Here is a 13,249-nt window from a genome sequence, read left to right as displayed (position 1 = left end):
GGATGGGTAGTTGACATTTACTTGGGAGGTAGGAAATAGTCCCAAGAGTTGTGCCAAACAGACCCCTGTCCCTTGAGTCCTGAAAACGGCCACCCGCCCACTGTAAGACTGAGCAGTTGCCATGGCCTCTTTCGTCCTCTGCTCCCTTTCTGACTGGTCAGTTCTGCGATGCAGGGCCAACCGTGCCGGGGCATGGCGTGTGTCTACTGTGCCCATATGGAGGAACTTGCTGAGCGCTGACCAGATGCGCCTTTTGGCTTCTCATTCTTTTCAGGTTTCTAATTCTGAAGCAACTGATAGAGTTTTATGACCGTAAGAACCACAGGAGAGAGCTATGTACCATTGTGTTCTTAACAGCCCAGTTAACTGTGCTGTTAACTATGAGCCTACAGTAAATTGTGTGTGGAGCAGGGAGAAAGGAGGGGAGGCTGGTTTGGTGGTGTGGTGAGCTAGAGTGGGATGTAGGTGCAGCAAAGGACTGCCCTGGGAATGTTCAGTTTGAACTTGGTGTAGACTGTTGGTGTAGCCTACTCTGACAGCTCATGAAAAGGCTTCCCTCGGGCGGGGGAAGAGCCCTTGTTCTTGCAGGGGACCTGGGCTTGACTCACAACCATCCTTAACACCAGTCCAGGGGATCAGTTGCCTTCTTCTGATCTCGGCAGGCAGCAGGCATGCATGTGGTGCGCACACATGTACACAAGCACACCCTCATACACATAAAATAAAATGAGTTATCTCAACAAAAATTTAAAAATTATATTCACTAGTGTTTCTGTGTGTATTATGTGCATTTATGAGGGCAGGCTTGGGGGGGGTGGCATGTGTACCACAGTGTGCACATAGAAGTCAGGGGTGTGGAGTGAGTTCTCTCCAGCCCTGGGATTCACTGCCATGCCTGGCTTTTTATGTGGCTACTGGAGATCTCCATCATTTCAGCTTTAAAAAAAAATGAACTCTGCTGTCTGAAAGGGAAAGTTCATTATATATTTCCTGGAAGTCTAATGTGTCTTCATTAATTTAAAATCAGTTTTTTTCTTTTTTATAAAAGCCCATTGACATTTATTGACTGGATTTAAATTTAACGATTAATGTGGGAGAAATTAATATTTTCATTATACTGGGTCTCCCTGTCTGGGAAGAGTGTGCCTTTTTACATATTCATGCATTAAAAAATCTCTTCCTAAAGCATTTACAATTTTGCCTATGTAGGTTTGTCTATTTATGTTAAGATTGTGTTTACTATTTCTTGTTACCATTGCATGTGAGACTCTGAGTTTCGATCATGTTTTCTCTTTGGCTGTTATGACGTGAAAGCCGTTGGTTTCTGCCCTGAATCCGAGCGAGATTAGTGACTTGTCTAAGAACCCGTTGTTGTTGATGGCGTCTGGATGCCAGCACCACCACGCTGCCTGCTTACCTTCTTCCCCGTGTTGCCCTGTAACTAATATTCTCCGTAACTCCATACAACACTCAGGGACAATTACACGCTCACCAGCATGAGTTAGCGTAATGTCGTCAGGGTGATATTTAGTAAAAGCTTCATTGAGCAGCTAATTATTTTCTGTTACTTCCTGTTTCCTCCGATCATTTGTAAGTTTGAAATTGTTGAATGTGATACTTTGATTTCTGGGTCTATGTGGAGCTCCCTACCTCTCGTATTTGTGGAGTCATAGTATATTCTTAGTGACATTGAATCTGGTACTTGTTTGTAATATATATATATAATATATATATAAACAATGAATTTTTTTTACTATTCTTTGGTAATTTCATACATTTATATAATGTATTCAGATCAAGAAATTTGAAAGCCAGTCTGATGTTGAATTTTTTATTATTCTTTTAGATTTATTATTTCTTTTTGTTATTCTGGAGTTATAGGTGGTTGTGAGCCACCTGACATTTCTGCTGGGATCTGAACTCAGGTCCTCTAGAAGATCAGCAAGCAATCTTAACTGCTGAGCCATCTCTCTAGCTCTATTCTTTTTTTTCTTTTCTATTTCCTTAGAACTTAAAAAAAAAATCTTTTTAGTGACTCTTAATGTTGACCTGCTGTCAAAGAAGTAAAAAATTACTAGTCAACATTTTATATTCCTAAAACCCAGTTAGTATAGGGTTCAATTATGACTTTAAGAAAACTATATATTGGTATTTTACATTTTAGAAGTTGTGGGCCAGGTGTGGTGGTGCACACATTCAATTCCAGCACTCGGGACGTAGAGGCAGGTGGATCTCTGTTAGTTCAAGGCCAGCCTGCTCTACATAGAACTTTTCAGAACAGCCAGGACTACACAGAGAAACCTTGTCTCAAAAAACAAAACAAAAGAAAAAAGTTATACAAAACATAGAAAGACCCACTTTTCCTTAGTAGACTAGTATCTACATGAACTTGACAAAGCCAAGGAGTATGGAAATGGTATTTTCCAAATGGCGTTTGGTAATTGGCCTATGGCTTCAGGTTTCTCAGTAATTCCCCTCTGGAAAGATGCTGAGGCTTAATTTGTATCCTTTCAGAAGACAATAGTGTCTTTTCCTCAGCAAGATAGTCTTAGTGTTTCCTCCGTAATGGTGTGGAGAATACAGACACATACGCACATTTGTACCCTTGGTGTTGTGGAGCCACCAAGAAGAGCATTTGTCTCCAGGAAGATGTGTCAGAGGTGACTCTGGAGCTGGGTGTTAGGTGTCTGAAAGGAGGCTGAGAAATTCTGAGTGTCTGTCACTCAGAGGGGCCAGGGTCCTAACAGTGAGACTCCCCACTGGCGATGACAATGTCACGGCCTCACTCAGCTCCTGTTTGTGGGGTTAGGGAGAGAAGTCGGGATGGTGACCGCACAGTTCCTGCTCTCTAGAAGCTTGACTGTAAGCCAAGGGGATTCTGGGAGAAGCACAGAGTGTTTGCAGTATATGTTGAGTTCAGTGCGTGTTCCTGTAAGAGGCTGTTCATGCTGTTCCTTCCGTTATTCTGTCTCGTTTCTCATTGGGTAAATGTATCACAGTACGCTTGGACATTGTTTCTATCTTATTCACTGCCGGTGTTCTGCCGTAAGGAGTGGAGTGGCTGGCTGTAGGTAGACTGTCCTTAAATCTATAAGAAGATGCCAAGCAGTTTTCTCAAGTTGATGTTGGCCATGTGTGAGAAATCCCATTACTCAGACATTGAAGTCTACACTTGGTATTGCCAGACTTTGAAGTCTGGCTTATGTGGTGGGTGGGTAATGGTGTCTTATTTAGGGCTTGGCTAGTATCGACTCCTAAAGATTCTTCGTATCTGGGCTCCATCATTTTTGCTTGAATATGAGGTTGAGTCAAAGCACACTGTTGGCAGAAAAGAACATTTGTTTTACAGTTAGCTGCACATGAATTTTACCTGGAGAAGTTATACAAAAAAATTCAGTCCCATTTCAAACACAGGAATATCCAAGAGTCTCTCTGTGACTTTCCAGCGGATGATTCTGCACTAGCTGTACCAGATGGAGCTGAGCACAGCTTTCCCAAAGCTGAAGATGATCTGTCTTGGGAGCCTGGGGAGCACCCTTGACCTTTGGCCCTTGGCTGTCTGCCTGGTTCCTTTTCTTTCTTCTCACCAGTGTAGAGTCTTACAAATACTGTTCATGTGGAGGGACTGAGAATGTGTATCATACAACCCCTTCATATTATTACAAAGTAACATTAGAACAGGGCATCTCACTGAAGTCAGTGGCCTTGGCGATCTTCTCTTTAACAAGCATGCTCAAAACATTATTTCAGTGTGTTCTGTATACAGTTATTACTGCTCTTTTGGAACTGATCTCATTATGTTGCCCAAGCTAGAGTTGAATTCCTGGGATTCAAGCAATCCTCCTGCCCGAATCTCCCAAGTGCTAGAACTATAGGCATAGGGTGCTATTCTTGTTTATAAAATTATTAATTATATACTTGGCATTAAAGAAATTGCTCATACTAAGCCTTTGAAGTCTGGTGCATATTTGCACTTAAGACCCATCTTAGTTCAGAGAGTAGCCACAGATAAGCACTCATGGCCACGTGTGGCTCCTGGCTATCAAAGTGAATGATGTAAGCATGCTAGAAAATTGCTGTGGTGAGTGCATTGTTTGCTATGAATTTTGAAAACCCAGGAAACCCTCCCCCTCCCTTCTAGTAAATGAACTTTAAAGCTCAAAAAGAGCAAATGCAGCCTGTTGTTCAAACAGAATGTGACTATGTGTATACTATCACACACACACACACACACACACACACACACACACACACACACACACACTCTAAAGCCTGTGCACCTTTAGTTGATGAGAAAATGGAGAAAGGTTCATTTTGGGAACCCAGTGGTAGAAGCACATCTGGAATCTGCCATGTTTGCTGTTTTCTTTAAGTGGAGATGCCACTGACCGTCAAGGAAAACTGGAGTTGTGAATGCCTTAAGATGTTCTACTTAGAATCGGGCTGCTGGCTCTGGGAGTGTTAAGACGGTTCCAGTAGGAAACAGATAAACATGCTAATGCCCAAAGTACAACACTCAGATTTCTGGTTTTTCTCACTCAGCAACTTATTTTCTGCTTCATCAACTGTTTTCTGGCTTTCCTTTTAAAAATAACTCAAGACATGCATAGATGCACATCACACATTCAGATATTGCAGTTCCTTGTGTGATGTCAAAAGCTAAAGACCACATGTGCCGTGGAGGAAACCAGCTGTTACGGAGGAGCCACAGATGCAGATAAAAGGCCAGCCACAGACTGTCGGATGCTGTCTGCAAAACAGCCAATTCAAATGGAGAAAAAAAGCCACCAGGAAAATCAAACCCACTAGAAAACTAGGAAGAGGAAGCTTAGTATTCAACAGATCTATGAAAAAAACGACAGCTCTAAAAAGTAGTGAGATAAAATCTTCCATTTTCTAACTTGGTGAAAATGCAAAGTTTGCCGGTACCGACTGTTGTCAGGCGTGTGGAGTGGTGGCACTCGATTGCTGAGTGGGCGCCTGAGCTGCTCAGGAGAGCAGTTGGGCCATATGTCGTTCAGTGGGAGACCCTTCCCTGTGACTGCATCCACGAAGTCCCACAGTGGGACCTCTGCAGTGTGCTTGCGCATCATCCAGACGGACGCCAGAAACGAAGTCTTAAGAGCAACTTCAGGGGCTCAGCCTTGCTTTTACCATGTAGAAAGTTAGACACGCAAAGCAATAGAAAATAGAAACATGCATAAAAAGTGTGAAGATACACAGGGGAGTACCACAGCCACCTTAAGACTGGTGAGGGGTGGGTTGGGACGGGATTGGGAAGGAGTATTTTGCACAAGAGGCTTTATTGTGTGTGTAAGCGTGCACATATTGGGCATATCGAGTCTTTCTCTGTTCCCTCTTTCATCTAATGTCTTGATGCCTACTTTTTGTAGGCTGCAGCATATGGAAACAGAATAGCCTATGCTTGGTAGCACGGGCTCTGGAATAAGAGTGCCTGCTGCCCACCTGGTGATGGTTGAGCTCCCTGTCGTTAGTGGTGTGGCAGATGGGCATAGACTCTCTGGTGACGATGGTCATGTCTAAGGCGTAGTACACAGCAGGCGTGGATCACGTAGAGATCCACAGTTAGTGCTGCATGCATATGCATCGGCCAGCTCGCCTGCTGCTCTGTGACTCGTACTTCTCCTTTATAATACACCGCCTGAGCATCTTCCATGTCAGATTGGACAAATCATGTATGCCGCATTAAGAACATTCAATAACATCTGATTTGTGATGTATTTTGGTGACTTGTGGGCTAGGTTCTTCTTCCGAATGACTTCTTTCCCCTACCATCTTTTAATATCTCTGTATATCTATTTTAATTCTTTTTTGAGACATTTCACTATGAAGCCCAGGCTGCCCTGACCTTGATGCTCCTCCAGTCTCACTGTCCATGTGGCTGGCAGGAGTGTAGGAGTGTATTTTAATACTCTTTTTTTCTACATTGTCACTTACAGTGTGCAATTTTTGTTACATAGAAGCTTTAAGTATTTATATAAGCAGTCTGTTTTATCTATACGTTGCATTACGTTATTATTTTTATTAGATAAGCTATATTCTCTTACATCCTTATCTAGGATGTATATTTGTGGTGTTAATTTTCACATCTAGTCAGGATGAGTTAGGATTTGCGGCAGTAACAAGCCGTTTCTAAGACGGAACGTCTAGTCATCATCCCTCCATGTCTGATCTCGGGCTGGCATGGAAGCCTTTGCGCCTCATCATTTCTGGGATATTGCAGACAGAAAGGCAGATCTGGACCTGGTTGTTCTGTCCCTGAAGTAGCACACTGCTCCAGCTACCAGTCTCTCTCCACTAAGAGTTGAAATACAGTGCCTCACTACTGGGTTAACCTGTGCCCCTTACAGCTAAGAAATTTTCAGAGTTGTATTGGATATGACATCTATAAATTGTCTCTGCCATTTGTCCAGTTTTCTTGTATAGGTTATAATAGTCCCGATAAGTGACTTGCTTTTCTGTGATTTTGCAGTATCTTAGAGAGTATTGGAAATATTTATTAAACAACAACAACAACAACAATCAAATAGCACATAGACCGAGATGGGTAATTCTATTTTGAAGAGAAAGACAGATGGTGTTAACTTTGGGCTTTAATAGTTTTAGGATACATTTAAGGGCCGTCAAGAAAGCCAGGTCCCCATAAGCTGTCCTCTGACTTCCAATGCCTGTTGTGGCACATGTATACACAGGGGGGGTGGGGGTGGGAAGAAGGAGGAGGAGGAGAGAAAGAATAAATATTTAAAAAGTAAAAGAAGAAAATTAAAGTTCTTTTATTCTAAACTTTTCTCTTTTAGAAGAAAGCATGTATGAAAAGTTGACCTGCTCCAAGCCAAATGTACACCAACTACCAACTTTCTTTCTTTCTTTCTTTCTTTCTTTCTTCCTTCCTTCCTTCCTTCCTTCCTTCCTTCCTTCCTTCCTTCCTTCCTTTCTTTCTTTCTTTCTTCTTTCTTCCTTCCCTCCCTCCTTCCCTCCCTCCCTCCCTCCCTCCCTCCCTCCTCCCTCCCTCTCTCCCCCCTTTCATTCTCTATTTTAGACAAGAGCTCATTGTGTATCCAAGCTGGCCTCAGGCTCACAGCCCTCCTACCTTAGTAGGTGTGCTAGTGTTGCAGGTGTGTGCCCCTGTGCCAGGTGCCACATCAGATACCTTGGATCATGTCTGACATCTCCCTAAAGCAGCTTCTCCTGTGTTGAGTGAGATATGATGGCAATGTCTGTCTGTCTGTCTGTCTGTCTGAGAACCCTGCCTGTGGCAGTTGAGACTGACCTTCAGACATACTCTGAAAGCACAGTCTGGCCAGCACAGCAGCGGCTGACCCTCACTGGACCCTGGGTATCGCCCTATAGTTTGTGTGATCTCGAGCTCAGAACTTCAGCTGGTTGAGTACGATATGGGGAACAGCTCCTTCTTCTGAGGCCTCGGGGAGGTGGGGTGGTGGTGGGGGCTGAGTTCAGAAGGCAGCGTGTGATGGGTAGTGTGGATTGTTACTGTGTTGGACCATTCATGGACACACCCACTTTCCCACCTTCCCCTCCTCCCCAGGACTCTGCCTCTCCAGCCTTCCCCATCTGTGAAAGGATGACTAAGACGGTGTCTGTTGGGGAAGTTTTTACGTTCAGGCCTTTGAAAAGAATGGTTTGAATGTCTGGATGTGTTTGTGTCCTCCGGTCTTTTCTAACAGAGAAGCAATAATCTGCATCTCTCCATGGTGATGTCCTGTGGTTTTCAGGGGTGTTTCTGCCCTCTCTTCTGGGGTTCCCACACTCTGAGTGCCCATCTCACGGGTGTGCTCCAGCGTTTCTGTACCAGGGATGCCTGGGATTCCCTTGTGCAGGGGAGGACTACCCTCCTCCTGAACTTCAGCTGCTCCACTCAGATCTGCTCTGGGACTGTGCCTTACCTTGTCCTTTCCTGCAGGACCACGTCCCGTGCATCTTCCCAGGCACAACTATCTGGACAAGTAGTGGGAAGTGAATGGTTTTACACTGCGGTTTTAGTGACGTCACCTAAATAGTGAGACAGTTTCCTGATTGTAAAATCTGTCTCTGCGACTTTTTCAGCGACTCTTGCCAAGGACACCAGTAAAGCAGTAGTTACTTAGACAGCCAGTTTGAACTTTATGCTAGGGAAAAGGGTGAGTGATTGGGAGAAAGACACTTCTCAGAGAGTAGTGGAGATCTGCTTGGATTGGGAACTGCTGCCCCACCCCGCCCTTACAGTGACAGCAGCCACAGCCTCTTTGCACCCGCATCCTGGGTCTTCTTTTACATTTCCCAAGACTGCTTGCTTTTCCGCTGCTGGGGTCCTTTAGCGCTGCAGGACTCAGGGTCCTGCCCAATGTCATCTTGTCTCTCTGTAGCTCTCTCCCAGCTGTGTCCAGCTCTCAGACTCACATTTGCCTCAAGACTCTAGACCAGTGGTTCTCAACCTGTCTGTTGCGACCCCTTTGAGGGTCAAATGACCCTTTCACAGGGGTTGCCTAAGTCCATGGAACATTACGATTCATAACAGTAACAAAATTACAGTTAAGAAGTAGCAACAAAAATAATGTTATGGTTGGGGGTCACCATAACACGAGGAACTGTATTAAAGGGTCGCAGTGTTAGGAAGGTTGAGAACCACTGATCTAGACCTTTCTGAACCATGTCTGGTTATGTGCATGAGCCCATATAAGCCACGCATGCAGAAGGTGTAGGATTCATTTCCCCCAGACTGCTCAATCCTGTTTCCTGGTCTTGACTGACCTTGTCATCTCCTACCAATCAATGGCTCTTGCCTTTTCTCAGGTTCTCATGGCTTAGCCTATCCTGACATCTGATTGGTCCCACACGCCCCAACTGTCCCAGCAATCTAGGCTCTCTGTTGGCCCTGGGGATTGTAACAGCAGCCTTGTACACTGTCTCTACTTTGTTCCCTTCCAAGGCGGTGGGGGGAGGGGTCACAGTGCCTTCTTTATTAAGACGTTTTCAGACTTTTCATATGGTTATTAAATGCGTACATCCAGAGTGCCCTTGCCGAGCTCGCCCCTAGTCTCCCTGATGCCCCCGTTTGTCCCTAGGATGCTTGTTCCTTAGGATGCCTTTTCCCTTAGTGGTCAGCATGGGGCTCTCATTTCTTGGGTTACAGGAATCTGTACTGGACACTTTTTTTTTTTTTTTAAAAAAAAATATAGTCTTGTGTGCCAAAAATTGTGATTGTGTGGAGTGAGGCCTGATCTCAATGTCCTTGATGTAAAAGACCATGGCGTGAAGAGTAGGTGATTGCAAAAAGTCCGTAAGATTTCATAGGATGCTTCTATCACAGTGTCACTTCCTTTCTGTTATATAAACACGGGAAAGGAGAAGAGGGTGAGCAGTGGAGAAAACAGCCCTCGGGTGGTGGCACTCTGCCGGCCCTGGGGACTACTGGGGACTACTGTCCTGGCCATCCAGTCCCTTTGTCACCTGCTTTTGACATTCGCCTTCAAGCCTGTTCTCGAAATGCTTTTTGTGCAGCTTCTAAAGGCGCTCTGACGTCTGCCAGTGTTCCTGTGTCTGCATGCCTTTTCTGTTAGAGGCTAGTTACCCCGGGAGAGGGTCAAGACTTGGCTTCCAGCCTGCTTGTGTTGTTTCTGTTGCAAATGCTCTATAATTTTTTTTTTTTGTCTAATGAAGACATATTTGAGAGAAATTATTGAAGTTCTTGAAGGTTTGTAGGTCTCGGAATCATGTGAATAGATGTCATTAGTGTCAAGAAGAGTAGTTTTTCTGATGTCTTTACTTTTGGCTAATTCAAAAACACAGTTAAAACTTGAGGAGAGGCAGGTGCTAGAACCCGCTAGGAAGATGTTTGTCTTGCACCAAATGCGTTTCAGAGGACAGTGGTCTCAGACAACACACACCAGGGTAGGCTGTTCCCTTCACAGTAAGGAAGAGCCTGCTCGTCTGTACTGCAGGGAGAGGGAGCTTTATATACAGGCTTCTAGAAGGATTTTCCTGCACATTTCATGAGAATGAGTCTTGTCAGAGAGAATGGCAGCTTTCCTGAAGCCTTCACATTCCACAAGAGACCCTTGTTCTCAGGCCTTGTGGGTGGAGAGCGAGCAGCCTCAGGCGTGCCTCTGCCGGTGAGGAACGTGGCTCTGAGCACTGTGGAGAGTTCAGCCCTGCTAGACTTGGGAAAGGTGTGGGATCCCTGCCCAGCTCACATCCGGGGCTCTGTGTCTTACCTGCTGCCCTTTACCTTTGCTGTAGTGGCGGTGTTTAGGACTACAGCAGTCCACTAGGCTCTCACCTCCGTGGACAGTCCCGTGTCCCCATCCCACTGAATCTGTAGCCTCTGGGGACTTAGGGGAGCTTGCCCTGAGCATTGTGGGAAACTTGGAGCTTTACTTTCCTACCAGTTGTTAATACCTGAGCCATCTAAACAGGTTCCTCTGTCCCTTAACCCAGAGTGCCCTGTGCTTTCCATTCCTGTCTCCTGCCAGGTGCAATGCAGGAAATGTGTGTTGACCCATCACTTAACCTTGAAGCTCCTCCCTGGGAAATGCCCCATTTATTGGTTTGGGGTTTTTTGTAAATGAAAAGAACTTCGTTTTTATATTAACTGTGGTATTTTTGTCTTTAGAATTTAAATGTAACATTGAAGGATTCCAGTCTATTGCTAACATACGATTTTAATTTTTCTTTACAGGTCAACTTTGTAGTGTGCCAACTCTTTGCCTTGTTAGCAGCCGTTTGGTTTCGAACTTATCTACATTCAAGCAAAACTAGCTCTTTTATCAGACACGTAGTTGCTACCCTTTTGGGCCTTTATCTTGCATTTTTTTGCTTTGGATGGTAAGTAATTATTTTGATCATGTTTAAATGAACGCTGTTAGGTATATTTGAGAATTGAGTGTGTAGAGGGATACATTATATAGGATTTTGTTTTGAAACTTACAAAGTTTTCTTTCAAGGCTAACTTTCAAAATCTTTACTTCTAGTCTAGAAACAATGGATTGGGAATGGGACTCTCTCGAGCTTTGTCGTAGGGAAGATTCACTGTTTATAATTTATGAACGGGGCCCAAGGAGGACTTACAGAGACAGTCTGGTGTTAAGTAGCTCTTTTCACCCATCTTGAAAATATTTTATGCTGAAACAAGCAATAAATGGTGTGTTGTTTGTCCCTTTGGGTTTTCTCTGGGCTGCTGGCTCTGGGAAAGCCTGTTTGATTGACGCTCATACTGTGAGCCATGAAAAGGCTTTTGTGTGTTCTCGGTGGAGTAAAAATGAAGAGAGAAAAGTTTTTACTCAGGATCCTTCAAACGTGTGTGTGTGCGTGTGTGTGTGTGTGTGTGTGTGTGTGTGTGTGTGTGTGTGTGTGTGTTATGTGTGTGTAGTGTGTATGTGTGTGGTGTGCATGGTGTGTGTGTAGTGTGTGTGTGTGGTATGTGTGTGTAGTGTGTGTGTGTGTAGTGTGTGTAGTGTGTATGTGTGTGGTGTGCATGGTGTGTGTGTAGTGTGTGTGTGTGGTATGTGTGTGTAGTGTGTGTGTGGTATGTGTGTGTAGTGTGTGTGTGGTATGTGTGTGTGTGTGTAGTGTGTGTGGTGTGTGTGTGTGGTGTGTGTGTAATGTGTGTGTGCATGCACGCATGTGCATGCGTGTGGTTAGTCCCGTCTTCCTCGCTGGGCTAGCCTGAGAGCCTACAGTTTGGAGCGCTGCCTGAGCTGCTTCCTGGCACCTGTGGGCACGTCTGAATGAGGAGAGCCGGGCAGGAAGGTGCTCAGTCACTCTTGGCAAGGCAGCAGAGACTCTGTATCGAAGGGCTTCCTGGTGACTCACAAATTTCCCTCCTGGGAGAGACTCCCGAGTGCCCACCATTCGCAGACGAGGGCTCTGGGCTTGCTCTTCTGCAGGCTCCTGTTGGCGCTGAGAAGACTGTGAGAGAGCTGGGTGTGTCCTCACTCCATCTGTGCTCTCGAGGTTTCCGTGGTGGCTGGATAATGGTGCCACTCTTCGGTTAACAGTGTGCTCAAGGCTACACTCCTGGGATTTCTTAATCGGCCCTTTGCCTCCAGGAATTGCAAATATTTCCTAGGACCTCATGAAAATCACCTGAGTATAATTTATCCATGTCTACCACAAATCAATCAACAGCATAATTTAATCCATCTCTACCGGATCGCCCTTGGCTGGCTGGCTGATAGCCCATGTACTGTTTGCCTGTGATGGGTGTATGCAATGTTGTAGTTTTGCCAGGATGTCTTAAGATCGAAGTATATGGGCCTTTTAACTTCTTGGATGGCATTCAGTGTATATCATCGAAGTTTCCTGAGGTTTCTACTTGTGGGAGGTAGTGGATGTTCTTAAACATCATAGAACTTTTCCAGCATAGACTAATGGGCTGGACGTAATTTGCTCGTTACCCAGCTTCAACAGTTACTAACATCTCACCCTTCTTATTTTATCTTCCCCCCATTTTTAGAGCACATTGAAGTGTATGTCAGTGTATACATTCTCTCTTCAATAGCTGAGTACCCCGTGTGTGTGTGTGTGTGTGTGTGTGTGTGTGTGTGTGTGTGTGTGTGTGTGTAGCATGTTTTCCTAAGGAGTGGAGAACACATCTAGCTCAGATTGACCTGGGGGCCCCCTTGGCTTTGTGCTCTGTGGAAAAGCAGGTGGGTGCACTGGGCAGGGAGGGTGAGGTGGGGCAGAGTGAGCGAGTCTCTGCTGGACTGTCCTTGGCTGAGGTGTTTCACCGTGTTAAATCTTCATGGATACTTAGAACACAGCGTCGCAGTTACCAGGCTTTAGCTCAAGGTTCCGTTGTCTTGAGTTTCAAGTTACGTACGGTAGCAAGAGACTTAGTTACTTCATTGGGTTCCTCCTCCTCCTCCTCCTCCTCCTCCTCCTCCTCCTCCTCCTCTTCCTCCTCTTCCTCCTCTTCCTCCTCCTCTTCCACCTCTTCCTCTTCTTCTTCTTCTTCTTCTTCTTCTTCTTCTTCTTCTTCTTCTTCTTCTTCTTCTTCTTCGTTGGAATTCTAGTTATTAGTTAGAATTAGTTAGTGGTAAGTATTGTTTATTCTTTAGCTTTGCATTTGTTGGTGCTTTTTTGTTTTTTGAAATTTTTTTTTTTTTGACTCAGGCAATCTTATCACTGATTTTTACCACTTCCCTTTGGAGGACATATTTGCTCTGTAAATATAATTGCTCACTTCACCTACTTCTGTTTGCCCCTCCCCTTTTTTCTTGGCGCCTACAAG

General features: G+C 44.8%; 1 protein-coding gene across 6 annotated transcripts in view; it reads left to right on the top strand.

Annotated features, from left to right (window-relative positions):
- Mboat2 (membrane bound O-acyltransferase domain containing 2) overlaps positions 1-13,249 on the top strand; it is a 134,720-nt gene that overhangs the window by 30,797 nt on the left and 90,674 nt on the right. For 3 of the 6 annotated variants that reach the window (XM_052745798.1, XM_052745797.1, XM_052745796.1), the window contains exon 2: positions 10,697-10,842. The exons of the other annotated variants lie outside the window; for them this stretch is intronic. Coding sequence is in view for 2 of the 3 variants with exons in the window: in XM_052745797.1 (XP_052601757.1) it covers positions 10,697-10,842 (146 nt within the window). In the remaining variant the exon portion in view is untranslated. The remainder of the gene's footprint in view (positions 1-10,696; positions 10,843-13,249) is intronic. 6 annotated transcript variants of the gene reach the window in all.

This window comes from Peromyscus californicus, unplaced genomic scaffold (assembly GCF_007827085.1).
Source record: "Peromyscus californicus insignis strain IS unplaced genomic scaffold, ASM782708v3 Scaffold_1__1_contigs__length_55948999, whole genome shotgun sequence".
Lineage (NCBI taxonomy): Eukaryota > Metazoa > Chordata > Mammalia > Rodentia > Cricetidae > Peromyscus > Peromyscus californicus.
Note: the sequence above shows the minus strand (reverse complement) of the source record. Positions and strands in the feature narration are given on the sequence as shown.